Source organism: Chaetura pelagica, unplaced genomic scaffold (genome assembly GCF_000747805.2).
Source record: "Chaetura pelagica isolate M959 unplaced genomic scaffold, ChaPel_1.0 scaffold221, whole genome shotgun sequence".
In the NCBI taxonomy this organism is placed as follows: domain Eukaryota; kingdom Metazoa; phylum Chordata; class Aves; order Apodiformes; family Apodidae; genus Chaetura; species Chaetura pelagica.
The window spans coordinates 145,958-171,815 of record NW_009952533.1 but is presented as its reverse complement, the minus strand read 5'-3'; the positions used below and the strand labels follow the sequence as shown (position 1 = coordinate 171,815).

The 25,858-nt window shown below is 36.4% G+C and overlaps 1 protein-coding gene across 1 annotated transcript in view; it reads right to left on the bottom strand.

Moving 5' to 3' along the window:
* KIAA1109 (KIAA1109 ortholog) overlaps positions 1-25,858 on the bottom strand; it is a 108,175-nt gene that overhangs the window by 16,527 nt on the left and 65,790 nt on the right. Inside the window, exons 49-69 of the mRNA XM_010008907.1 lie at positions 24,582-24,788; positions 24,199-24,437; positions 23,367-23,611; positions 21,899-22,004; positions 19,852-19,949; positions 19,375-19,560; positions 18,303-18,471; positions 17,573-17,784; positions 15,100-15,298; positions 14,459-14,518; positions 13,034-13,260; positions 11,998-12,128; positions 10,523-10,646; positions 9,456-9,565; positions 7,949-8,039; positions 5,362-5,606; positions 4,510-4,725; positions 3,616-3,796; positions 2,892-3,087; positions 648-809; positions 395-534 (exon numbers count right to left, since the gene is read on the bottom strand). Coding sequence (XP_010007209.1) covers positions 395-534; positions 648-809; positions 2,892-3,087; positions 3,616-3,796; positions 4,510-4,725; positions 5,362-5,606; positions 7,949-8,039; positions 9,456-9,565; positions 10,523-10,646; positions 11,998-12,128; positions 13,034-13,260; positions 14,459-14,518; positions 15,100-15,298; positions 17,573-17,784; positions 18,303-18,471; positions 19,375-19,560; positions 19,852-19,949; positions 21,899-22,004; positions 23,367-23,611; positions 24,199-24,437; positions 24,582-24,788 — 3,544 coding nt within the window. The remainder of the gene's footprint in view (positions 1-394; positions 535-647; positions 810-2,891; positions 3,088-3,615; positions 3,797-4,509; positions 4,726-5,361; positions 5,607-7,948; positions 8,040-9,455; positions 9,566-10,522; positions 10,647-11,997; positions 12,129-13,033; positions 13,261-14,458; positions 14,519-15,099; positions 15,299-17,572; positions 17,785-18,302; positions 18,472-19,374; positions 19,561-19,851; positions 19,950-21,898; positions 22,005-23,366; positions 23,612-24,198; positions 24,438-24,581; positions 24,789-25,858) is intronic.

Sequence of the window (25,858 nt, the reverse complement as noted above, 5' to 3'; positions counted from 1 at the left end):
TAACTGTACATTCCTACATTTCTGATATAAACTGATAAAATATTGAACTATTATTTTTGTTTTGTAATGGTAGCTATAGACAATGGATAGAAATACTAATTATGGAAGATTTTTTTTTCAAGTCTAGAAAAGACAAGGAAAAGGGAATTAACAGAAGTGCTTAGAACTTGTGTGACTTCTCAAAATAGCTCATTTCTTCGGTTTCCACAGGACTAAGATACGTCACAACTTCTGCTGAAATAGGACCTATTTTATTATCACACTAGACATTAATATCTCTGAAAGAACATTTGAAAATATTTTTTTTATTTTTAAAAAAGGAAACTTAGAAGCCTGGATTGTCTCAAAGACTGTGGCTGAAGTTACTATACTGAACATTGAGTTAAAATGTTACCTGAACTCGTACATAAACCACCACGTCTACAGGGAAGGATGAATATGCTGATGTTGAGGATGACACTAGTGATGTTGTGGACTCTTCTAAGGGATCTTGTATATCAAATTGTCCCATGTCTTCATCCTGTGAACTAACAGCTTTTCACAAGTAAAATAACTCATTAGTAAGTGGAATTTAAAGGGAAGAGCAGCTCAATGCCACCAGAAGACAAAAAAAACATAGAGTAGTAAAATATAAAGATGCAACTTACCTGTGTAATTCCTTTCAATAGGTGTAATTGGAATGGTTTCAAGTGCTTTCTCTAAAAAGTCAAGTAGGCATGGGCTAATCACCATCTCCTCTGGTAACGACTGCAGCGCAACCCATGCATACAGTTTAGCAGTTTTCACTCCACCACTTCCTTTCCCTTTGGCTGCAACATTTAAAAGACAGATTTGTCTAAGGTGATACCACACAACAATAACTGACAAACATTAGAAGATACTCGTTGCTAAAAGCTGTTTCCTCTAACTCTCTGTATCATCATCTGAAGAGTCATAAATCACATCTGCTAGAAAAAAGATTAAGCAGAAACAACTATTTGTGTCATGCTCGATAGTAATTCCATTGTGCATGTTCTTGACCGAGCGTTTTTATGTGACAGTCACCACTTTGCTTTTTAAAAAACAGCACTGTAATCAGACACACACAATTCTTCTCCAAACACACAAAGCTAAATAACAACAGCTGATTGGAAATTCAACTGGAAACAAATGAGCCTGGGAACAATGTCAGTTTAAACTGAGAAAATACATCAATAAATTAAAACTCTTAAGTGACAAGTCCTACTGTATTTATGCAAGTAATAACTAAAGATTATAAACCAGCTTTTTTAAAAGCTTGGAGATAGCCAGAGTAAACTAATAAAAGACTGTTGTCTTCTACATCTGTGGAAGATCCCAACACTTGGATCCATGCTCACCAAAATATAAATATGCACAGCAGGCATTAGAACCATCTCAATTTCTGTCTCTATGAAAAACAGCTATTGGAAAGGAGATAAATGAAGGTATTGTTTTTAAATTATCCAAAATAAACATAAACATTTAACAGCTAAACTAAATCAGAGCTTAAAAATGCTTTTACTTGCTAAAAAACCCAAACACTGAATTTTCATTCTATGCAATGCATTCTGTCTAGTGTCTCCCTATAGATTGCCCCATTTTGCTCTTACTTGAGACCAAAGACAGTAACACAACATTGTTTTTCCATTCCCATGGAAAAGTAATATTTAAAAAGTAATGTAAATAAATGTTTCAACACAATTAATAACTAATAAATATTTATATAAGTACAGCATACAGAAGTACAGTAATTACGGTCCCTAGGTTTGGGAGACATTTACATCATCATACAAGTGCAGTTTCTTTAAGTCCCCTGTCAAATGTAGAGCTTACAGACATAAAGCTAACAAGACTCAGCAACTGGACATGACATGGAAAAAATTAAAGGCAAAGATTGGAAAGAGGCTAGCAAAATACAGTACTAAATTGAATAAAAGTAGTATAAACCAAGATTACACAGCATTTGGTAACCTAAGGGAGTAAGACCTAATGGTTCGACAGCATGGATAATTGAGGAAGACATCCCCATTTCACTATTCTCTCCCAGAATCTCTGCTGGCAAATGGTAAACCAAACAACCAACCCCCCCCAATTTATAGAAGTTATTAATTTTGCCTGCTTGTCACACTTTGACAAAATTTTGGCTTTGTCTTTAAACTGATATTCAAATGCTGAAGAAGAGAAGAGTGAGTGTCTCAGAAGCTGGAGGTGCAATCTACATACCTCTAGATCTGACATAATGTAACAATGGACTCCTGCTCGAAAACAGGAATCAGTGAAGACAAAACTTTAAGTTTCAGAATTCATGTTAGGTCAAATAATTATTTATTTAAGGGCCTGCAGCAATTAAGAACATTAGTCTGGTATTTTGATTAATAGAAATATATGTGACTAGCTGCTTCAGTACTACCAGAAATTACCCAGTTCCAGTAAGCAACAATTTCTGCTTTACTTGTGTGGCAGAAAGCACGTAAAAGCTGAAAGTATGCTTCGAATAACATAATGTATGGAAGCAAAGATCAGTCTAATATTTTTTTCTTGAATTATGAAGAATAAAGCAGTTAGCATTCGTTTTTTATACAGATACTTAAACTTTGCTTTCCAGTAGTGTTATTTTGTTAAATGAAAAAGGGAGAAGGCAGTGACAGCTCATCCCTGGAAAATGGTAGCTATGGCAGAAATATTACTAAAGCTGGTTTGGCAAGAGATTTGTAAAATTGCAGCTTTATGAACTACATTCATGTTTCTGGGATCAGGTTTCTGCAGCCAAAGTTGAGACTTGGTAAATACCTTGCTTTGTGTAATGTGCAGACAGATCTAAAGCTATCAGATTGCATGAAGGAAAGATACATAATCCATGAGAGTTTTAGAAGGTTGTTGTCTATAAGTACCTGATGGGATGGGTGGGGGTTGGGGAGGAAGTAAGGTGTTAGTCTTGCTGTGGATAGTGCTAGATAAAGGAGGAGGAGGTGTGGCAGTATCTTTCATACCATACAGCTTGGACTCTTTGGAAAGGGTTCTTGGCAAAGAGGATCCCCGAGAAGTATTTGGCGATTCAGTCTTTAAAGTCTTAGAGTTGTAGTGCAACTGGAAAGGAAAGATAGATCAGTTTACTTCATGCAAGCAGCTCAATTTCTATACAGCAGTTTGGTGTCACAATGAAATGTAAATCATGAATTACCAACAGTGAACAGATCTTCCTGTATTTAAAAATTCCATACGATACAAACTACCTGCCAGAGAAGATGACATCCAAATCAAATGTCTAATGTTACACACCAAAATGTTAATAGAATCAATGTCTTTTAATTATGTACTATTATATACACTGTTATCAAGTCACTTGACACAGTTCTGTTTTCAATGGTACATAAAAGATTCTGGGTTTTTTGCCCCCCTAAGAAAATTAGGGTAAAAGCATCTACGTTTTCAATGTAGTATTACAGAAATCATTATTCCTTTTTTATCAGTATCTACATAACTGAAAAAATATTTTAACAAGGTGTTATATGTATATGAACTTGTACATACTCTAACAATGCATTTGCTTTGAAATCATAATTGAACAGAGAAAAAGAGCAAGTGCTTCCCTGCTGAGTTATACGCTCCTTTTACCTTCACATCCACCCCAGGAATATAAAACACTGTTGTTTCCACATCACTGGATTTTGTCTGTAGAGATGATGGCACTTTCTTGCCAGCAAGTAAATGAGTAGTAGATACATAATTAGTTTGAAATTTCTTCTTTTTTGAAGGAGACTCTTGATCCAAACTTCTGGAACTCCGATCGTAGCTCCTAAAATAAATACATTGCATGTATTAAAGTAAGGTAATACTTACATTATTTTCTAGTATTAAAGAACCTATAGATGTCTAAAACAACATTCCAGCATCAACTATAATAAGGAAGCATTTCACTCTGTTATACTCTACTTTCTGCGACCTCTACTCCCCCATTCTGTCTACCCAATCTGATTTTAACATTTTATCATTGGATGAGCATGCTTCTACACTCAGAAAATAATGGGAGCCCTCAGAGATCGTGAGAAAACACACTAGCAGTCCTACCATTAGCCAAACCATTATGTGGATTCACTAAGTTGCAATGTTACTTCCTCAAAGGCAGAAACAACACAACAATCTAAGAGCTTTGAAAGCCTACCATTTTGCTTATGAAAGATAAAACATGATTTAAACCAATAAAAATAGAAGAGAGGCATATGCTGATACTTGCTAAACAAATGCAACTCCCCATACTGTACTCAGCTGTAACAATTGCAGCTTACAGTGATGCTATGAAGTAGTGATAATTACTATGAATAAAGTGACAGTAAGAAACTAATGCCTCTATATTTTGTGCTTTTCAAACAGTAAGCACTTCAGAGTAATTCCTTATTGTGCATAGGGTCATAACTCAAGTGATGGAAACATCGCAGATGGACTTAACAGCTGAAGCAGAATAAAATACTCATACCCTGTTCTTCATAAGGCAACTAACAGGCGTCATACCTTCGTAAACTAATGTCATCATGTTCTTGCTGAAGCACTGTAGGGTGCAGTACACATTTTCCACAATCAATTTCAACCCTGATATCAAGTTCAAAGTCAATGTTTCTCTCGGTGGTGGCACCAGTCACACTTCTGTTGGCAGGTGTTGTTGGCCAGCGCTCAGTGAACAGCTGGTGGACAGCAGCAAAGCCTGTTGCTTTCTTGCGAGAGGTGCTCCTGGACAGGCACAATTTTGCATGAGACCTTTGCATGACATTCAACTGAACAGATGGTAGGAGGCATTCTTAGACTGTGTGAACATTCAGTATATAATCTTTTACTAACTCTCCTGGAAAAGGCCTTACCTGATACGCAGCAATACAGTGATCCATCTGCCATTAAAATATTACTAAGTATCTTTCTTAGTGTAGGGTGCTACAAAGAACTAACCCTTTCTTAAATTCTCAATCAAGAAAAGGAATGAAAAAAAATATAATAATGTTTATCTCGTAAATATTTATATTATTACATTCATGTTGTGGAGGTGTAATCACTGGATAAAACTTAAAGTTATGCTGTGTTTGAGAAAGCTGTAATTTGGTCCCACTAAAATCTGCTCTGTACCTCAAGAACCTCACTTTACAAGTTCTTTTATTCTGTTCCAAGTCCTGACATTTTTAAGTTGCCTCCTTTTCAGATCAGAATTCCTCATCCCCTCCCAGCCACCTCTGCCAAACACAACCTCCCCCGCCTTCCACATACATGCTTCAGGCAAAATTCAGTCCTTCATCAGTAACAGATTTTGTAGCATTAAATCAGTATTTCAAATGTATTTTCTTAATTTCTGTGTTCTTCCTTAGGACCATGACTTACGGTGGTTTCCTATAAAAATAGGGCCTCTCTCTTTCATGGTCATCCTCCTTCTCAGAGTCCTCACTGCTTGATGATAAGCTGTCATCCCGGCGTCCTTCTTCAGGCTGGAAGGGAATGCCGGGTGAGAAGACTGCTGGAGGTTTGGGTGAACCAAATACTGAGCATGAGCCTTCACTAGTAGATGAGTAATGGGAGGGACCATCAATAGTTACAGACAAAAGGTCCATTTCTGTCTCTTCTGGGAACTGATTATAAAAAGACAAAAAGATATTAAAATTTCCACAGATACCGCTTCCAGTAAGAATGCATTAGATAGCTCTGGAAATAAAAAAGCAAGAGTGCTATGAGAAACTCTCACTCCCAAGTTCCTCATAATACAGAGGCAGCAGGTGTAGGAATTGCAAGATGGATTATGAAAAAGAAAGAAATGAAAGCTTGGTGGGGAGGCACTTGCCATCGCCTAGTGATTGAGCTTAATCAGTGAGTTAAATACATCTCATGCTCTGACCAATTCACATGATCAGGAGGAAGGGAAACATGTCATTTACATTTAAAGAAACATTTTGCAAGGACAGAACAACAGCATAAATCATCATGAGCCTTGCAGAAGGGCGACCCCCAGCAGCGTTAGTGAGGCGTGCATGCAGGCGGCTAACACAGAATGTACAGCTCCCCTCTGCCCTGCTGGGCAAACCTGCCTTCACACCCTGCACACTTCTGGCCAGATTTCCAAAAGGAGCCTCCTGTTTGTCACATAACACATGCCACAGGCACCATACAGCAATATTCCAACATTGATGTCTTTAATAGGCATGTGAAAAATACCTGGAAGTGTTAGTTTTAACACAGGCACTACCCGTGCAATGTTATTGTGGAGTTACATAGTTGCCTGCAAATTCAAATTAGGGCTCTGCTGATGTTAAGAACTGGCAGTATAGTGTCAGTAAGATTACTTTCTTTTAATAGTCAATACTTGATACATTTAAGTGTTTGATAGCATTTTGCTATGCCAACAAAACTTAAGCTAACTGGGCTCATATATAAAAACAACAACAAAAAAGTTAGGATACCTTTTAAATGTGAACATATTTAACTGTGAAAACACATTCCAAGTTTAGTTGCCACCTTCCTCTCAGAAGTAAGAATTTATTTCCTGGGATCATGAGGTGAGTTGGAAGGGAGAAAAGGTATGTTATTGTCTTTTGAATTTGTTTTTTCATTTGGTTTGTTTTGGCTCATTTGTTTGGTTTCTTTGTTTTTGGTGAAGTCTTCTAAAGAAAAGTCTTTATTGTTTTCCCTAAACATATTTTTAAAAGCAGTTAAAATTGCACAACTTGTTCTCTGGATAATAGGTTTTGGCACATTTCCTACCCACTATTATTTGCAAATATCTTACTCTGCATTAAGTATAAGATTCCAACAGAATAAAAAATGTCCTCCCACGTACCAATTATTTTACAGTGGTGTTGATGGCTGTCATCTTGGAGACTGCCATCAACTGTCCACGGCTGGACGAGGTTTTGTGCAACCTGATCTAGTGGTAGGGTTCCCTGCTCATGGCATGGGGGTTGGAACTTGATGATCTTTGAGGTCCCTTACAACTTTAATGATTGTATGATTCTGTGAAACACAAAGTAACAGATGAAGACATCTGCACACACACTAAAATCCTTTCCTAAAACACATTCTCAAGGCTAGACTTATGTCACTTCAGCCTTGATCAGAATCTTCATAAATATACAAACAAAACTCCAATAATTCATCTTACATAAACTACCAAGTCTTAATCTACGTAAGGGTGTAGAAACACTCTGGCAATTTCAATAACAACCAATCACGTTCATCTGCTTGCTTTACATATTTAAATATTTTCAAATTTGATATACATTCTGTTTAGCTGAGCGCATAAGAGATGAAACATTGAAAAGCAGCTCCCTGTGAGATAAATTAGTTCTCTGGCAAATAATACTTGCTTCTTTTCAGAAATACCTGAAAATACCCTTCCCCTGGGCAGCTGGATTGTTGTGCAAACCCCAAAGCTGTTTTATTCAACTTAATTAGAAATGAAAAAAATTATTAAATTAAAACAAGTACAATAACCTCAGCCATGCAAAAACAATGTAACAGGAACATTTTAAAAATGACAAAACAGAGCAACAAACAAAATCAAAGATTCAACAATCCATTTCAAACACAGAGAAGGATATACTTGTAGGGCTACCACAAACTAACACCCATTTCCAAAACTCTAAATATATTCAAACATAAAAAATACTAGATCATTTTTGTGCACAATTTTGCTTAAAATTCCAGAATTGCTGTAATTCTATTTGTCAGTCTAAAAAAATTACTGTTTCCAAGTATTTTTCCTAATGTTTCCATTAATTTCTTTGTTAAGAAAGCAAAACACGTTTGTTTTCTATCAAAACAAATCTACCAAATATACATCCATAATTTCGCACACACAGAAAAAAAGACACACAAAAACATACAAGCAATTCAGGTCTGCCTAGGTATTCCTATCTCATTAACTCGTGACCAAATGGCACAGGAAATAGAATTATATGGCATATAAAATCATTCTTACAGAATCTTGTATGTTGAATGTTACTCTTGGCCCAGGTGATGCAGCGTCTACACGGATATCAGGGAGATCTTCACTGTCTCCTAGTCGAGAGCTGTAAGGAAAACCAAAACACCACAGCTTGTTGAGTTTTACTACAGGATTTTATGTTAATGCAAACAGTTACCTGCACAAATATAGGGCAGTGAAAATGTACAGTCAGTGCTTACCATTTTGTTACGGGAAAAAGTATAAATTGAATATATAATTGAAGCACTTTGGGTACATGAAAAGGAAAAAGCAGAAGGAAAGAGAAGGATGATACACACTGGGCTGGTAGTCTATTGCTACCCAATCTCCAGTTCTTTAAGTTTTTCAAAACTGAGCCTACATGCAAGAATTATAAAAAAGTAAGATATTCATGATCTACCACATAAAGCAAGTTAGCAGATTCTGTACTCTGATGCAACTGAAATTTATTATATGGACTTAAAGTATTTGTATTAGCATTCACAACCCAAGTACTCATTATGTTTCTCAAAACTTGGCGTTGCTTGTAGGGCACCAGAAAAGCTCTTTTATGCTTTGCATACAAATTCTGGTTCTCTTCAGATAACCTTGTGAAAAGGTAAAATGAAAATGATTTTCATCTGACAAATCTTGAACTAGAGCCTTCATGCCTTCAACACTCAATGCTTTAATTAGCAAGAACATTAATTCTGAAGAAAGATTCCTTTTCAGGGGCACCTACAAAAATTCACATTGGAGTACTTAGGAAGCTGTTTTTATGCTGGAATACCTGATGTCTGATGTTTTCACATCTGGATTATTTATAAAACTCTACTTCTACAGAAGTAATAAAATTGGAAGCAGATTTCTCTTAAGAATTCCTGTTCTCGTAGAAAAACCTTCAAATTCTAATACTTCTTCACCTTTTTATTTTTCAAATCTTTTGTATTTAATAAGTAATAATAATGCACATTTTTAATGCCAAAGCTGGAACACTTCAGCTGATCTGCAGGAGCAAATGTCTCAAGTACATGTATTCTAAAATGAGTGCAAACACACTACTAAGAGGCATCATTATACAACTACTTTGCTCAGCAGCTATTAAATAATGAAACAAAAACAATACATGTTGTACAGGTGAGGAGATTAAAAGAAAAGTATAACTCACACACACAAAAAAGCATCTCCCTTCTCATTACAATAGTGCTTTTTTAAGGCAGATGATTGCAAATCCAATGTAGAAATTGAAACTATTACACTATGCCATTTTTCCTTCTATATGTTTATTCAGTATGTCTTGAAAGCAGAATTCTGTAGAAAATCCTAAGTTGTAGAACTGGAAACTTCTTATCTGACATACTACTAGATGGGTCAAAAAAGAAGTTTAAAAAAAATACAAAGGTGCAAAGTTGCTTTTCAGAACATGCCTGTTTTCCAAAATTACTTCCTCCTACCCAGTTCCACCAGATAAATCTGTTGAAGGACTCTTAGGGCCAAAGATCTCAGACTCCCAGAAGCTTACCTTGTTCTGTCCATTCTCTTCAGAGGTGGTCTTCCTGATGCTGAAATACTCTTAGATCGGCTATAGCTGGGTTTGTAGCTGAGTCCCCATTTGTCTTTCAAGGAGGCAGCCTAAAACAAAAATACTATTGAAATACAACACTGAGAACACAGAGAAAAACTCATGCAAGCTAGAAGACTATTCACATGGGTGTGGCAGTAAAAAGATTGTTTTATACCATAATAGTTAAAATGCATCTCATTTATCAGCATTTGCCAGAATCTTCATCTTGCCTCTGCATACATATTCACATGCTGGAATTGGCTGTGTCCTGTTGCCAGGAGAAAAGCATGCCCAAAGCTAATTAAGTGACCACTTTGCCATCCTTCCTAGCTACCACTGCAGTAACAGAACATGAGCTAAAATGGAACACCTGAGAAAAAGCTGCTAATAGATTACTATTTGAAAGATATTTTCTTCTAAACAAAGCATCACACTTGGAGCTCATGCAGTTGCCAGGTTTGTTATCAAGGTCTGGAACAACAGCCCCCTTTGTGGATTACCAGCAACACTGCATGTGGTTTTTTGTCCAGTTTCTTCTAGGGTCTATCCTTAGGGGCTTCTTTTTTATTTTTATATCACTTAACTCTGCAAGTATACCATTTATATATAGAACACACATATAGAAAGCACACACGGCAAATGGAGCACGTCATTTGCCCAGGCAGTTAATGTACTTCCTTCTTCATCTACATTCTTCAGTTCAATAATGAATCGTTTTAAAATTGGCTAAGAGTAGTAGCAAATTACATCTTCAAATATACATTTTTTGACTATTTCTTACGAGTATGCAAGTAAAACCACTTATATTACAGTGTCAGTTAAAGTTTCAATTTTCCTATCACCATTACTGCAAGGGAAAAAAGCCTTTCCCTGCTCTCTCCTGAAGGAGAAGGGGTTGCTAAACTTTTTTATATCCTTAACCTTCCTTTTCCATTGCTAACAGGATATTTGATTTAATCAATATGCAGAAAAGAAACATGCAACTCAAGTACTATAATTTTTATAATGAACTGAAAGTTGCTCACCCTCATACTGGACCTCCGCAGCTTCTTACGGACGTCTCGGCGGATGTCGTTCACAGCCACCGACTCCAGCTGCTGATAACGCTGGATTTCTTGGTTGATAGTTCCTTCACTTGCACCTAATTTTCTGGGGATAAATCATGGTTGAGTTATCTTACTAACAGATGACACTATTTTCAACATTTCAAAACCTGCGTTGCAATGACATGCTGCTCTCCCTGGGAATTATTCCATTTTCTCATTTGTTTTTCAGCTACAAAAGATTTATTCTTGTTCCATGATACAACTTTTTTGTCAGGTGCAGTATTTTGCCCTTCAGAGGACTCTTTGATTTTAATGTTTCTGTCACAAAGTGATTAAACAGAGCAGACAGAGGATATAGAACAAACCAGCATGCAAGGAAACCCACAAACAACATGATGCTAAGGTGGGTAATAATGGAGAATTAGAATGGCTACATTGTAACAACTAGATTAAGGACTTCCTGTACACCTCCAATCATCTGTTTAATTAAAAACAAACATAACAGACAAACCTAAGAATCCTCACTAGGATGAGAAAAATCCTCCTGCTTTAACAGTCCAAAGCCCTGTCACACCCCTGCCAGCCTTCTGAAGAGAAAACACCACTCATGTATTTTAAGAACTTTGTAAAGCAACTGCTATTTTGAATGAGTCACAGTTTACTGAAGCATCCATCAGCTGAGAAAAGCCAGGCACAAAACAATTTTGATTCTTGGACTTTTAAGAGAAGAAACATTTAACCTCAATTCCAAAGTTCAGATACAATCTCCCTCTGAATGGTGTGAGGGTGTGAGTGATTTTAGTCAACATACAAGCAGTAAAATGTGTCTCCTTGCCATTATTTAACAAGTAATTACCAAGCTGTGTATTCCCATCCCAGAGAGATCCATTTATAGGAAATCTGTTGTAGAGAAGGGAGGGAAAAAAAAAGGCCAAACAAACCATGCCTGTGAAAAAGTATTAATAAAATTCACATAGGTTGTTCATATGAAATTTATGCAATTTGAAATAATTATTTCTTCTGCATTTTCTCAACTACAGTATGGAAGTTTTAAATATCACCTACAATCTGCAGAAGTAGTTTTTCTTCTTTTAGTGAACAAGACTAAGCTTATTACTGTTACAAAGTAATGTATTTTGTTTAAGTAATCACCACAATATTGAATCAAGATGGAACAAGAATTTCAAATCAGTAGGAAATCCAATATAATCAGCCATTGAAATGCAGAACTAGAAGGAATACAGTTCTTGGGGAGGAACTTGAGAAATTCGAGTACTTGCATGTAGTTTTTCCTTATGGAATTCAAAAGGACATTTTTTATTTTAAAGAGAACAATTTCCACTTGCCCACCACAATGCCAGACAGTATGTGATACAAACAGAAAAGAAAATAAAAAATCAGCTGCAGTTTTGTTTTCCCCACGTTTGTGCGAGTTAAAGCAAAGCCCAACTTACTTTAAGTCATCAATAACTTTGGCTTGCTCATTGAGTTCTCTAATATCAACTAAACGTTTCACAAATTTCCTTCCTCGCGGGTCTCCAGTTTGGCTACCAGAGGCTCCCTGCCGGCGGTGATCAACAGTCTCCTATTTAAAAGGAACAATTAATACCCCTCATCAAAAATAGGACACGAGTGCAATTGAACAATAGGCAAAGTGAATTTCACACCTTCAAATTTGGACTAGTGCATGCAAATGAATCAGTTTAATCTCAGAAGGCAGCTGATTGGATTTTTCCAGTTGATCCAAACCCCATTATTCAGTTAAGCACACTGTAGCTACTACATACATGTCCCCACGAGCAGGATCTGCCTGCTTTCATATGTGATCTGCTAGACTGAAGAGAATCACACTTCGCTGACCCCAATAGATATTCTACAGGAACAGAGTAGCGATGGTTTGGGGGGCTCAAACCCAGCAGGTGATTTACAATCCGCTGCCCAAATGTTAGCTTGGGTGCATCTCCACATAATGAACCTCCACCTGATTTCTAAACAATAAACAGGAGCATTAGTATTCTGGGAAAATGTTTCCACTGTTGGCAGGCAAGAGATGTTTAAGATCCAAGTGAAAGAACATCTGTTAAAATGTTTTTATGTGAAACCAAAAAGCAAGGTCAGTAACATATTGGGTAGAAGTACCAAAACATTTTTTTCTCGTTTGCTTGTATTAGTAACTTACTCTCCTGTTAAGAAAACCTATCTACAAGCCACAGCTTTTCCAATTCAGGTACCTGAAGTTAGATATTATGTCTCCATATTTCCCAATCTGGATTGCTATTTCTACATAACATCAGGAGAAATATTATCTGTAATTTATTACCTTTGATTTAGGAAACTAACACACAAACGTTCTTGATTTGCAGCAAGAGTTACATTAGCTGTAAGGAATAGTATGCTGGACTCCACTCAAGACTAAGATCTTTTCACCTGACTGAAGACTTTGTCATGCCTTTCCCAATTAGTTGCACTGGTTTTGGTTTATTCACTTACCGCGTGTATGGTGGGAGACATAGTGTCAACTTCATCCTCATCTGAGAGGTCAGCTATGTTTACTGAGTTGAGGTCAGCAATATCATCAATGTCTTCTTCTCCTGTCAACGTTGTAAGTGTGTTGCCTAAAGCATTCAATCTTTTCCCAATGTTTGGATCCATGTGGACATCAATCCCGCACATCTTCCATAACACATTCAGTGTCCAGGTTCCAGCACTACTACTTTCTGTAGTTAAAAAAAGTCAAACCAGTTTTTCCTCCTCTAAAAGATCCCCCATGCTGAGTTACGTATTCGTTAGCCAAGGCAAGAGTTTTTTAGTTACAAAGAGCTGTCTTTTCTGCCCACTGAGAAAAGCATATTCCACAACTGAAATACTTGCTGGCAGGACTTCACAGCTATGAAGTTGATATTTCTTTAACCAGTCATGCACATAGACAAACCTAATGAAAATACTATGCCTTCAGCCAAGCTGATGACCAGGAGAGAGCATCTCAAACTTCAGCTTTTACAATTGCAGCCAAGTGTACTATTCCAGAACAGGATTTCTAACAGCTAGAAGCCTAAGGGATGTCTATTTGCATGTAAAAATGCTGACACTTTCAAGTCTTGAATAATAATGCATAATGTGCCCATTGAATACTCTGGATTTTACTGAGTGCCAACTTTCAGCATTAAAATACAGAACTTGTTTTAAGCACAACTGCACAAGGTAGTATTTTTCCTTCTAAATAAACTCATCCTCTTTTTTGCCATTCACAATTCCATGTGAGGTAAATTTTTTAATGGTTGCAGCATGTGTTTCATTTTTATGTCTCCTCAGCACCAAAAAGCAAGTGGGGGACAACAACCAAAACCAAGGAACAGGAAATACCACAAATGCAACATTTGGGCAGAGATGACAAGAAGCAAGCAGCAGGTATGATGACCAAAACAGAGACTTCCAGGTATTTTTGAGGCCTCTGGACAATGTCCAAACAACTAGGTAGGAGAGACTGTGAAAAAAGAGTTTGGGAAAAAAAGAAGCCATTATCTGGAAAAGATGAGGGAAGAATGGGAGTTCAGGATGCAAAGCCTCATCCTAAGAAGGACTGGAAGATTTAGAGCAGTCTCTAGGACAGGAAGCAGGATAATGCTGCTTGTTATAAAGGACTGTTCCCCAGCCAGGGAGCAAACACATACAAACTTTGAGTTTTCCTGCAGGTAAAAATCTAAAACCAGTGTTGCTGATGTCATTCAGAACCTGGAATAGCTTCAAAAGATGGAGCAGATAAAAACATTGGGGAGTTTTACCAGGAAAATAAAGATACTAAACAAAACCAAAAAAACCAAACCACCAACTAATTTACAACACAGTTAAAGAATTTAAATTTCATCTTTTTTGTATTATTTATATAGAACTTGATTCATTAAAACAATGTATTACCTGCTGCAGCCTGTCCTGTTGTCCTAGAACAGACTTCATACGTACCATCTGGCACCACACCTATATGAAGCATATGAAGCACATACACTGATTAGGCAGACAGTCAAAGTTGCTTTAAACCAGCCCTTCCAAACTCCACCTCAGTCTCTTGCTCTCTGCAATTAAAGCATGAGTGGTGTTGGATAGGAGGTTTAGTTTTAATTCCCATTGAATGACTTTTCTTATTTAGCAAAGAGAACCTACTTGGTAACATCCAAGTTTCTGTCAATTTCAAATAACATATAAATTCTAGAATCTTCACCATAATGCAAGACATACATATATAAATGAGAATCATCTCTATTAAATTATTAAAAGCTTACTGGGATCTCATGAAATTATATAAAAGCAAAGCATCCAAGTCCTCCAACATCTCCAACACAGAGTTTAAATGCTTACAATTAAACAGATAGCAACAAAGTTTTTAGTAAGGAAAACAACAAAGCAATACAGCCTTTTAGATCCATATTATTTTGCTTTCAAAAGGCCAAAGTATTTTTTCTTTTTGGGGAAACTTCAGCTGTTTTAAAGGTCATGGGAATGGGTAAAAGTAGATTTATGTCTGAAATACTATTGTCCAGTATGAAAACATAGCCACTTACATGCATTCATGACTAGATCTCCTCTTATTTCTGGCTTCCAGTCATCCCAACTTGTCTCAAAGCCATCGGCAAAGCGGATACAGAAGTTTTTAAAATGGCCTTTACTAACTAAAGACTCTGAGGAGCAGGCAGTGATTAATGTGCTTTCAATAGTCAGGACTAAAGCAGAACCAGTGTCAAGATCTGCAGTGTGGTTAGACTGGAAAATAGAATCAGAGAGAATTTCCTGGTCATTGCAATGTCAAAGTGATACTGTACATGCCTTAACTGCTGTTTATTTTTCCCTATTATAGAAAACTGATCCACCTCTCCCATCTCCTTTTATTTTTCCTTTTCTGCAGCAAGTTTCAAAAGCATAACATCTGTCCACACAATGTCATGCATTATTTTCTAAATACAACAACTACGTTGCAAATATACTAGGGCACTGGGAGTCAAGCTCATCTGGAAAAGGAAGGAAAACCTATGTTTGATCAAGGACTAGACAATCAAGGGCTACAAACCAAATGGCCCCATGACCACAGAACAAAAGCCCAGAACTGACTTTTTCTCCAAAAAGGGTTGCACATTAATTGCTTGAACAATGAAGAAAAGTAAATTTAATTTTGACATCATTTTTGGTGCTTATTTTGACATCTGCAATTATGTAGACTCTTAAATACACAGACTGACTCACTGTGTTCCAGCCCTTTATATACAAAGGTCTATAATTTTGTTCACCCGCAAAAAACCTCAAATATTCTCTTTTATAAAGCTAGACTTTTTGATCCAGCATTAAGTACTGTAAACATGCTAATCTATATACAGGTTCAGACTTTATAACCAGAATGTGTTTGTCATAATTTACTATCATTTGTAACACGTAAGAGCATAAAATGCCATCTGCTTTGTCCATAGCTGCCAGATAAGAGATTCACGATCAAAATGTTATGTCATTATGACTTCTAGTTACTGGCCTCATTAATCCTTTATATTTTTATGTATTATAACTACTTCCTTCTACATTATTAAAATGATTCATTCCTGTTCTGGAATTATTCCCTATTAAGAACACTCCCCGTTCAACACAGGAACAGTCTCTGAATTCAAGGTTTTATCTCAAAGCCATCCAACATTATCTATCCTAATAGATAATCCACCGATTCATTTATTTTTTAAATTACTGTCAACTGGTAATGTAATTTTTTCAATTTTATACTTCAGAGGTGCATATCTCACCTTCACCTTATATATGAAGAGACAGACATAACTGCAGTCATGTCTAAGAATGGAAGAACAGAGGAAATACAGGTCTGCACAGAATTGTTTCTTCACTGAGAATTACGAGAGATTTTTAAGAAAGCTAGGTCCACTGATTTAGGTACCTTCCTATTTGAATAAAGACTCAATACATAGAGCTAAAAGTCAAATTGGGGAATGTACTGGACCACACTGCCTTGGTTCTCAAAAAACTCAGCAAAATGCAGCCAGTGAAAAGGAGCTATGTGACCATAAATCATGAAATGTAAGACTTAAAGGTTTCTAGAAACGTAATGCAGTGCACATTCCTTACAGAACAAGCTGCATTAACACACTGCACTGTGTAGGCATTACTTTAATACAAAAGCTAGTCAACTGCATGTTAAAGAAGATATCATTCTGTGTAAGTTCTTAGACTTACCCTGCACTACAATGATAAACATTTTGTAAATTACTGCATTTCAAGGATCTTTAACCCAGTCTGAGTTCCTAAACAGAAGTAACTAACTGTTTGAAATACATTTACCTGTATCTATACATCTCAAATAGTTACACTGTGAGTTCCTAAATAAAAGTACTTGTGAGGGTGATGAGACACTGACACAGGTTGCCCAGGGAAGTCGTGGAAGTGTTTAAGGCCAGGTTGGATGGGGTTTGGAGCAACCTGGTCTAGTGGGAGGTGTCCCCATGCAGGAGGGGGGGTCGGAACTATATGATCTTTAAGGTCCCGTCCAACTCTAACCATTCTATGAATAACATTTATCTATATATCTATAGATCTCAAGCAGTTATTCATATGCTCATTCCCTGCTTTAATTAAACAACAAGAGAGTCAGAATATCATGTTAAAGACAACAGTTTTCAGAGTTTTTCTCTCCGCAGTCACATGAAAAAGAGAATTAGAATTTGTGATGGAAACTTTCAATAAAGTATGTTCCATCTGAATCATGTCCACAGACTTTGCTAAGTGCTGAGTTCATATGTGGTGTAAACAAGAATCTATTGTGTTTCCCTAAAATATGCACACCAATCAAAACCTCCATAGCCTAGTTCTATAAAAGAGAACATAATTTCTATTACAAGCACTGCCACTAGTGCAACTATCAGCATCGTATGACTTTTGCATTGATAAGATGAAAAACTACATTTATGGACAGAAAAGTCATGTGCCACATCCAAATGGATATTTCAACAGACTACTCAAAAGTCATGCTGCTTCAGACACTTGGATCACCTGAGGTGTGTTTGTGATGGGCAGGCAAATTCCTAAGTCATTGACAGTCAGCTGAAGAAAAAGGGTCCCAAAAGCCTGCGCAGAGGTTTGTTGGATTCCGGGCAGCATATCTACTACTTCTTTTGTGGCCATATGGATATCCTTATGTAAAGCCATTCTCTGTTCATTCCAGTTGTCATATGCAGCCTTGTAGTTCAGCCAAAACAGGACAGCTTTATGAAGAAATCAGAAATGCTTAATTGAAATCAACACATACCAAAAATAAATGCACATTCTCTAAAAGTTTTGGGGGTTTTGTGGTTTTTTTTTGTTGTTGGGGTTTTTTTATTTTTTAGGGTTTCTCCATTAATTTAAAACAGTGGATGTACAACAATGGACACACACACAATCAGGATGAAGTGAAGAGTCTCATACTGCAAAGGACAAAGCCAATCATTTAGCATTGACCCTAAATACATTAAAATACAGAAAGCAAAGCTGTTCTCCATATTACTTGTGAACACTTACAAAAGCAGCTGCCTCCAAACCATCTGAAAACTAATCACGTCAGCAAATAGAATTTTTGACATTAGGTATTACCCCGTTGGCATGCAGTAGAACTCCTAAATTTCTCAACTATCTTACGTTTTGATTTAACATGAAAATACTGAATCTTGAATAATTAAGCCTCTTTAAAAAGAATAGCTTCCCCAGTATGAAAACAAATTTGTAACAATTTTCTCTTCAATACCTCTGTCAAAAGCCACAGGCTGAGCAAAAACAATTGGTCTGTTCAAAGTAATGAGCACAGCTTCTCTATCTGATGAGCCACTTATTTCTTCTCGGAGAGCATTTCTTAATCCAATTCTTGTCTTGAAATAGGCAACCTGATGAAAGTCTGACCCAGCTTCTTCATAAACCTTAGAACAGCAGCAGGGAGGGGAAAAAATAATAAAATTACTGCTTTTGACAAAATGTAAAAGTTCAACAAGATGTAAAGATGTCTCCTTTTTCTCTTCCAGCCAAAATTCCTTTCTGATCACTATGGTGTTTTCCTTATCCATAATAAAATATTAACTACAATAAATATTTATATATCCAGATTCTCTATTGCAACTGTACATTTATACATTCTAAGACTTGTGTTTGTTTCTAGGCATCACAAAATATTTTCATATCATAGAATTAGTGACTCCAGGTAACAGCAGGTTTAAGAATCCAAGAAATAAAACTGTCAAACAAATTCAGACAAACTAGGTCAAAATGTAGGTCTAGACAAGTTTGGACTTTGTCTGATTTTATTCGTGTAACCTAAAAATAATAGCAATATCAATTAAAATTTTGAATTTGACTCAGTAGCAAGGCCATTACTGTTGCAAAGCTCTAAAATATTAATAGCATGAAAAAAAAAATTGAGCCCATTGTTGACTCCTATCTTTTATGCATGTACACTGGCCTTCATAATGAAGATTTGCTAATTCTTCCAAAAAGTCATCTCCAGTCCCTTCTTGACTCAAGTGAGAGAATTTATTTTGGACAACTTTTGAATAAAATAATACAGCACATACAGGAAGCAGTTTCCAAAACTGCATGCTGCAGAATGCTTAAGCTTTTATATATTAAAAAAGCTGAAAAGCACAGCCAACAAAAACTAATTAAAAAAAAAATCCTCAAAAACAACACCAGCCCCCCTACACTTTCCATGCATTCTGCAGCCAGATCAGAAAGAAAACCAGCAGTGTAAAGAAAGCCTCTTGGCTTGGTTATCTATTCTGTAATTACACACCAGTAAGAACACCACTACAAAGATGTTGAGCACTAACCTGATGTTTAACAATCTGTCCTAGTGCCAGATTTAAATCCACCTGGCATTTCCCAAACAGTTTGAGGTAGCTGCTATTTCCAGGCATTGCTTTGGTTTGCAGTCTGTTTGAGAGTTCAAGTTCTATTAACCCAGTTTCAAACCTCACAGCGCGCATTGAGGGCGTTGTAGCTGTCACTTGAATTCCCTAGTAAATAAGGAAGATATGAAGTTATTAGGGTCAGATTCAGAGACAAAGAGAAAGGTAAAAAAACAAAAACAAAACCAGAAAAAAATACAACCAACAAAAAGCCCTTTTCACCGCACAACAAAAAAAGAGGAAATAATTGTCACAATGCAGTGCCATTAAGCTATTTTAAAAGATTACATGAATGAAAGTCAAGGTCTTTTTCTTCATGTAGAGTACCTCTGAGTCTGTTAAGTTTTGAGGCAAAAATAATAGCACCTAGAACCACTTTTTTTGTTATCATAAGATTACCTTAAACTTTAGGCTCAATGAGTAAAGAAGAATTTTTGGTTTTTCTCCATCAGTTGTGCCATCATGTTCATTCCAAAGAGGTATTGGCTGCTCTCCTCCTGTAAACATTAAATATACATGTTCAGAGTTTTAACAAAGAAAATATTTTAAAACAAATAGATTTTTTTAAGGTGACACTGAATTAAGGCTCATTGTAAACAGTGACTATTTGAAGATTTGTAATAACAAATCTAGGTTGAAGTTGGAAGACATTGGTGCAGATTCAGCTGGTTACACGTAGTTAATAGCTCTGTAGTAGGAGTCAAGGCAGAGTCGAGTTCCTCCCTCCTGGGAGACTCTTTACAGGAAGGCTCAGAGCCTCTAAGGAGTAACACCTAGTTTCCAAAAATATATTCCTTGCCTCCTGCAGTAATGTATCTCCTAGTTATCTGACAATAAAATTAAACCCTTGACCAAGCACTGTGCAAAATGCATCAAAAGAGGACTTGAAATTGTATCAGTATTTTGCAATTACAGGAGGAAAGAGTATTCTATTATTTTTGTGTTTACTTTCTCATCCTGACATATTTAATCCCAAGTTACATATCCCCATAGGCCCTAACCTGAAGGAGCAATCCTGGTTTAAATTCTCATTGAGTTTTGATCTATGTTCAATTTTAGTTTATAGGAAGGCCTTGCTGCTTGGAAAAGCCCAAGTCATTAATTCTCTTCATATATGATAGCTGTTCTCATTACAGTTATTTGGTGCTAAGGATAGGCAGTTAAATAACAGATTATTAATATAAACAACAGTATATTTTTATTATTCCATGTTGTATCTGTATGTTTGGCTTCTCCCAATAGTCTTAATAACCTCCTCCTCTTCTTACGGTGTTTCCCTCCTCTAATCCCCCCAGATATTCTTAACTAGGATTATGTAAAAAGACAATAGTAACCTCCTAAGGGTTCTAAGAAAGAGAACTAACTCATCTTTCCCATATTCCCCACATACATACTAGAGACTATTTTTGAAATGGCATTTCTCCATGCAATTTATAAAGCATTTGTTGAAATGCTTTATGTTGAAAAAAAAAAAAGATCAATTACTTGTAAATTATATTTCTTCATCTATCCTCTCACTTAAGGGACCATAAGTTTCTTCACTGAAACTAAATTACAAATTGGATTTGAATCTTTACATAAATGAGTGCAAAAACTGACACAAGTTTGAAAGTGGACAGCAGCTGTCTTTAAATCAACACTGTCCTCAACTTGCAGATGCAATTATTATGAACTGCTCTGTTAGCTTTCTAATCTGTGTAGCTCTGCCTGAAGTAATTAGTACTTACCTTTTTTTTATATAAGAAAAAATAGAAGAAATATTTCAGTGCAACAGAAACCATCATTAGAAAAACAACTTTAGTGTATTACACTATTTGGCATTTTTAAGCCATGCAAGCCAGAAAGAGAAAAGCTATTTTCTGACACCATTGTCTGCACTGAGCACCCAGCCCATGTTCCTGTGGAATTACTACTATACAGAAGGTAGCAGTCACATTTCAAAAACCATCAGGCTGCTACCTGCAATACAAATATATAGTCTGGAGAAGCAAAGAACAAGCAATGCTAATAAATTCCTCACCTAAAAACAGAGGAGAGATCAAACTCTGGAGACTACAAATTGTAAAAAAAAATAAAATAATACAGGTTTCCTGTTTTACTACTTTATGCTCCTCTATAGAACTTGGGTCTATGAGCGTAATGACAGCTGTTCAATGTTTACTCTTCCCTCAATATTCTCTGACTACCCCATACTAATATATTTTGCCTGGAACAAACATCGGAGTGTTTCAAATTTGTTTCTTCCTACCCTCATTTCTGGTAAAGCCACAAGAATATCCGGAGCCTCTGTTATGATTTTTAACTCCAGCTCTGCTGCTTGGAGTGCTAGATGCAAGAGGATAGGGTCTGTGCAATAAACAGTCAGTCCCAAAAACTATAGAATAGTGTTACCATCAAACAAGGTTTAAGGCTTTTACTTAAAGTTGGTTTTAAGCATTCTGCTCACCTGAAACCTTCTGTATGACTTCATTTACTTCCTTCATGAACACTTTTTGCACAAATACTAAATGATTCAAAAGATCAGTTGTGAGATTATGTTCAAAGGAACCAACCTGCAGAAATACAAAATTTTAAAACAAAACTTTAAAAGTTACCATACCCATATTTTTAAAACAATGCATTTTTAGTTTTTAGGAATATTTTTTTCAACTCCAACTATATCATTATTGGCATAAAAAAAGAACATTATATAGTTCTGTCTTGCAATTTTTCTCCTGTGAATGCCTACCAGAAAACTGAAAGACACACACTATTATACAAAAAAGTCTTTTCTCCTGCTTAAGTTTAGCTTAGACAATAAAATGCAGGACTTGATTAAGGTTCATGGAAGTATGCAAAATGATACTTAATTACAGATAGTAAATCATTATCAGAACAAAACAGAATTGAGCTGTCAACCTCAAAGTGCATTATTCTAGTTACCATAGAAGAACAGTCCTGGTATCTCTACTATTCAACTTTTTATGTGTTCAAACTCATCTCAAAGAATATTCCTAAGGAAGTGGAGTTTGCCTAAGTTTGTTTAAATTTGCCATTGAGATTTTTTAATATTAAATAAAAATGCTTTTATTTTCTAAAACTACTCAGAGATTTAGCTTTTGCCTTTGCTGAGCAGTCCTTTCTTTTTGTATTTGAGACCTTAAGGGTTTTAACCAGGAAACCACTCACGAGTTGAACACAGAGCAGCACCTAATTAAACTTCTCCCATAAAGATGCAAAAATCGTAAGTCTCAATTAGAAACATGCTAGACTGCCTTTCTGTCTGGAAATACAGCAGAAAAGTCTCACTTTTACCCATGCAGATACGTTTGTTTTAAGCAGCATCACGTTTCCCTCTGTAAAAATTAACTGTGGAAATAGGTATCCAAATAGAACTCATGAATAGAATACTCCATGTCACACCAAATTTTATGTCATTTAGCAGGGCTATATATCACTTCTACCTATGGAGCTATATAATAATAATGAAAAAATAAAACAGTTAGAAACCAATAAAATTTGTTTTCAATTTTTCAGCATTTACAACATTATCTGATGTGCTAGCATCAGCTTTTGGTCTAAAATTACACTTTATTTGAATAATCAGCATAATAAACTTTTGCTTGCTTCACTGATGGGTAATATTGTCTTTTTTAAAATTTCTAAATATATCTCTCTCATTTATTTGCAGAAAATAATGTTTCCAAATTCTTCAATATACTGGCCTCCTTGACTGCTTAATATGTTAGTTGCTCATCAAACTAAGGACTGAGAAAGTTCTACTTCAATGTCATGCCATTACAAATGCTACATTTGGATCAATCTGTAATCATGAGAGTTCTGGGCTAGACAAACTAAAGTATGAAGGGGCACATAAAGAAATGCAACAGAACAAAATCACACTATCAAAGCTGACTACTGTCTTCAACACCTACTTCAGCCACACAACGCAAGTAGTTCCCCTGTAGATAATAGCCTTGCTTAGCAGGTAGTTCATCTATACTCCAGATTTGGTCTGAGTAAGTATCATGTTCTTCCATGATGTATTTGCCTGACATAGTGACTGGAGGAAGGTTGAGACTGGCTGAAGGAGGAATGGTCGACATATCAGTGGCAGAGACTTTTGAAGTGAAGCGCAATCTGTGACTTGGAAGCTCAAAATTAAATCTAGTTTGGGCACCTGTAAAAGGAAGAGAGGGAAAGAAAAGGTATGAACTGGCAAAAGAATCTTATTTATCCTTCAATTTAAAAAACACTTTTGAAATTAAAAAAAACCAGCCCTTTAAAATGTTGTTGAAGTGCATAGACCTCTACAGCTATAAAATATCCACCCACGTGATTCTGGCTTTTCTTAGTTTTAATGACAATTAATTTCAACTGTAATTAGATAGAGAGGGGAATCATACAAACACCTCATCTGTACTGAGGCCCTATGAGAGTATTCTCAAGTAGCCTTATAAAGCAGAATTCAATTCAACAAGGATTATAAGCTGATTTTAGCAGCAGAAAGCTTCCTGGGAGGAAGGTATAGATGAATGCATACGTGTCTTCACCTGCTCTTGTCTTCTGCCTCTGGCACTTCTGTGTAACAGTGTAAAAACCCTATATGGCCCATCCCATTGAAGTCCACATAAAAAAAAAAAAAAAAGCCAACAGCAATAGGCTGAAAGCTGTAGCTGTAACTCAACAGAAGTATGAAGTTGTCTTGGATGCTTCTAGCAAGGACAACATAAAAGCCATGTTTTTAACATTTCAGAGAACTGTTACCTGTCATTCCATGACTCCTCATTCTTCCCATCTTGTATTCCGCCTTCAGAGAAGGCAGGAGTGCTGCTCCAATAGCTATACCATCTATCATGGCACTGAATTTAAGAACTATAGGCTTCTTTTCTAAGCCTTCTGGCAGTTGTGGAAATTCATTTGTTTCAACAGGAGTTTGATTAATACTTGTTGGAGTTTTTTCTGAGGGCAAAGGAGTGGCAACATCTTCTTTGGTAGGCTGGGGCCTGTTACCAAGACAAAGATCAGGAAACACTTTTTGTTATTCTAGAATGATACATGACTAGCCTGACCCTCCCACATAACTTCAAAAGTAGCACAAGGCCATAAACAGAAGGCAACTAGCAGACCCCAGAAGTGGCAGCACTTACGCAGTTGAGGGCTGCCTGATGAGATCTGAGATCTGCTTGGAGAGCTGGTGAGAGCTGCGCACCATCATGCTGTGCAGCGTGGCTGGGTGCTGAGGGATGTTGATGCTGATGGCTCCAACTTTGACCACAGCAGCGTTGTTTGTTTTCAGCCCTCTCTGGGCACTGTACAGAGCCTGGGATTTGGCAATACTGCATTTCACGACAGTTCTAACAGAAAAGGAAATGGAGCTTATTTGCACGTTTTTCAAAACAGTTCCAGTTTTATGTTCCAATGGGTTGTTGTTAGCTGAATGTTAAAGTATTCACTTAAGTTATTTTGCATAAAACCAACATACACATTCCTTTTTCTTTCACTTCAAATACACAGATGCACTACATGCCACGAACAGCTGCACTACATGTAACAGAACTACAAGTCATGCATTGCAAAAATACCTGTTAGTGTTATTCTTGCATAACGTAAGATCAGTTGAGATTACACACACTAGGCTGCACATACACAGACATTTTCACACATGGAAACAAATAAGGAGCCTTCCATTTCAACCCCTTTTTAGGAATAATCTTTTATAAGTAGAATTATGATTTTAGCATCCGAAAAGGTCAATGGAGGAAATATGCACTTAGCAATAAATACATAGCAAGTGATAAATGGGTTTGTGAATTAGTACCAATGTTTAATTGGCACATACTGTTGCAAAACATGAAAACTTTATTTTGATGTTAAGGAGGGTATGTTTCACAATGGTTACCCCAAGATAAAAATAAAATTGCACAAAGTTGACAGTTTTTGATGTCAAAATGAAGTTTTGGAATGTCAGATTTACTAAGCTGCTATTACAAAAGATACATGGGGTAACACACTCACGTTCTCATCTAAGGTCAGTTATTGGAGGGTTAGCCAATGGAAGTATATGTAGCCAGCACAGAGTATTACAGACTCAAAGAGAAAGACATGTAGTTGTGAAGATGCAGTACATTAGCTAAAACACCCCCAAAATAGACTCTGTACAATTGCCACATTCAATAAAAGATTGTGAAATACTAAGTCTTAGGGAGCATAACTAAAAAAGTTTTGTATCATGATATAAACTGTCCTATAGACAGTTTGGTCTCATGGTGAAGGCTACAATATTCTATGAATTGGACTCCCTAAATAATGTTTCCCCTGTGAAGCCCTAACACAGAGTGCCTTATTCTGATGTTACAAGTACCAGCTAACCCAAAGTATCCTAGGTATGGAAACCATCCCTCTGCATCCAAATCATCCTTCTGCT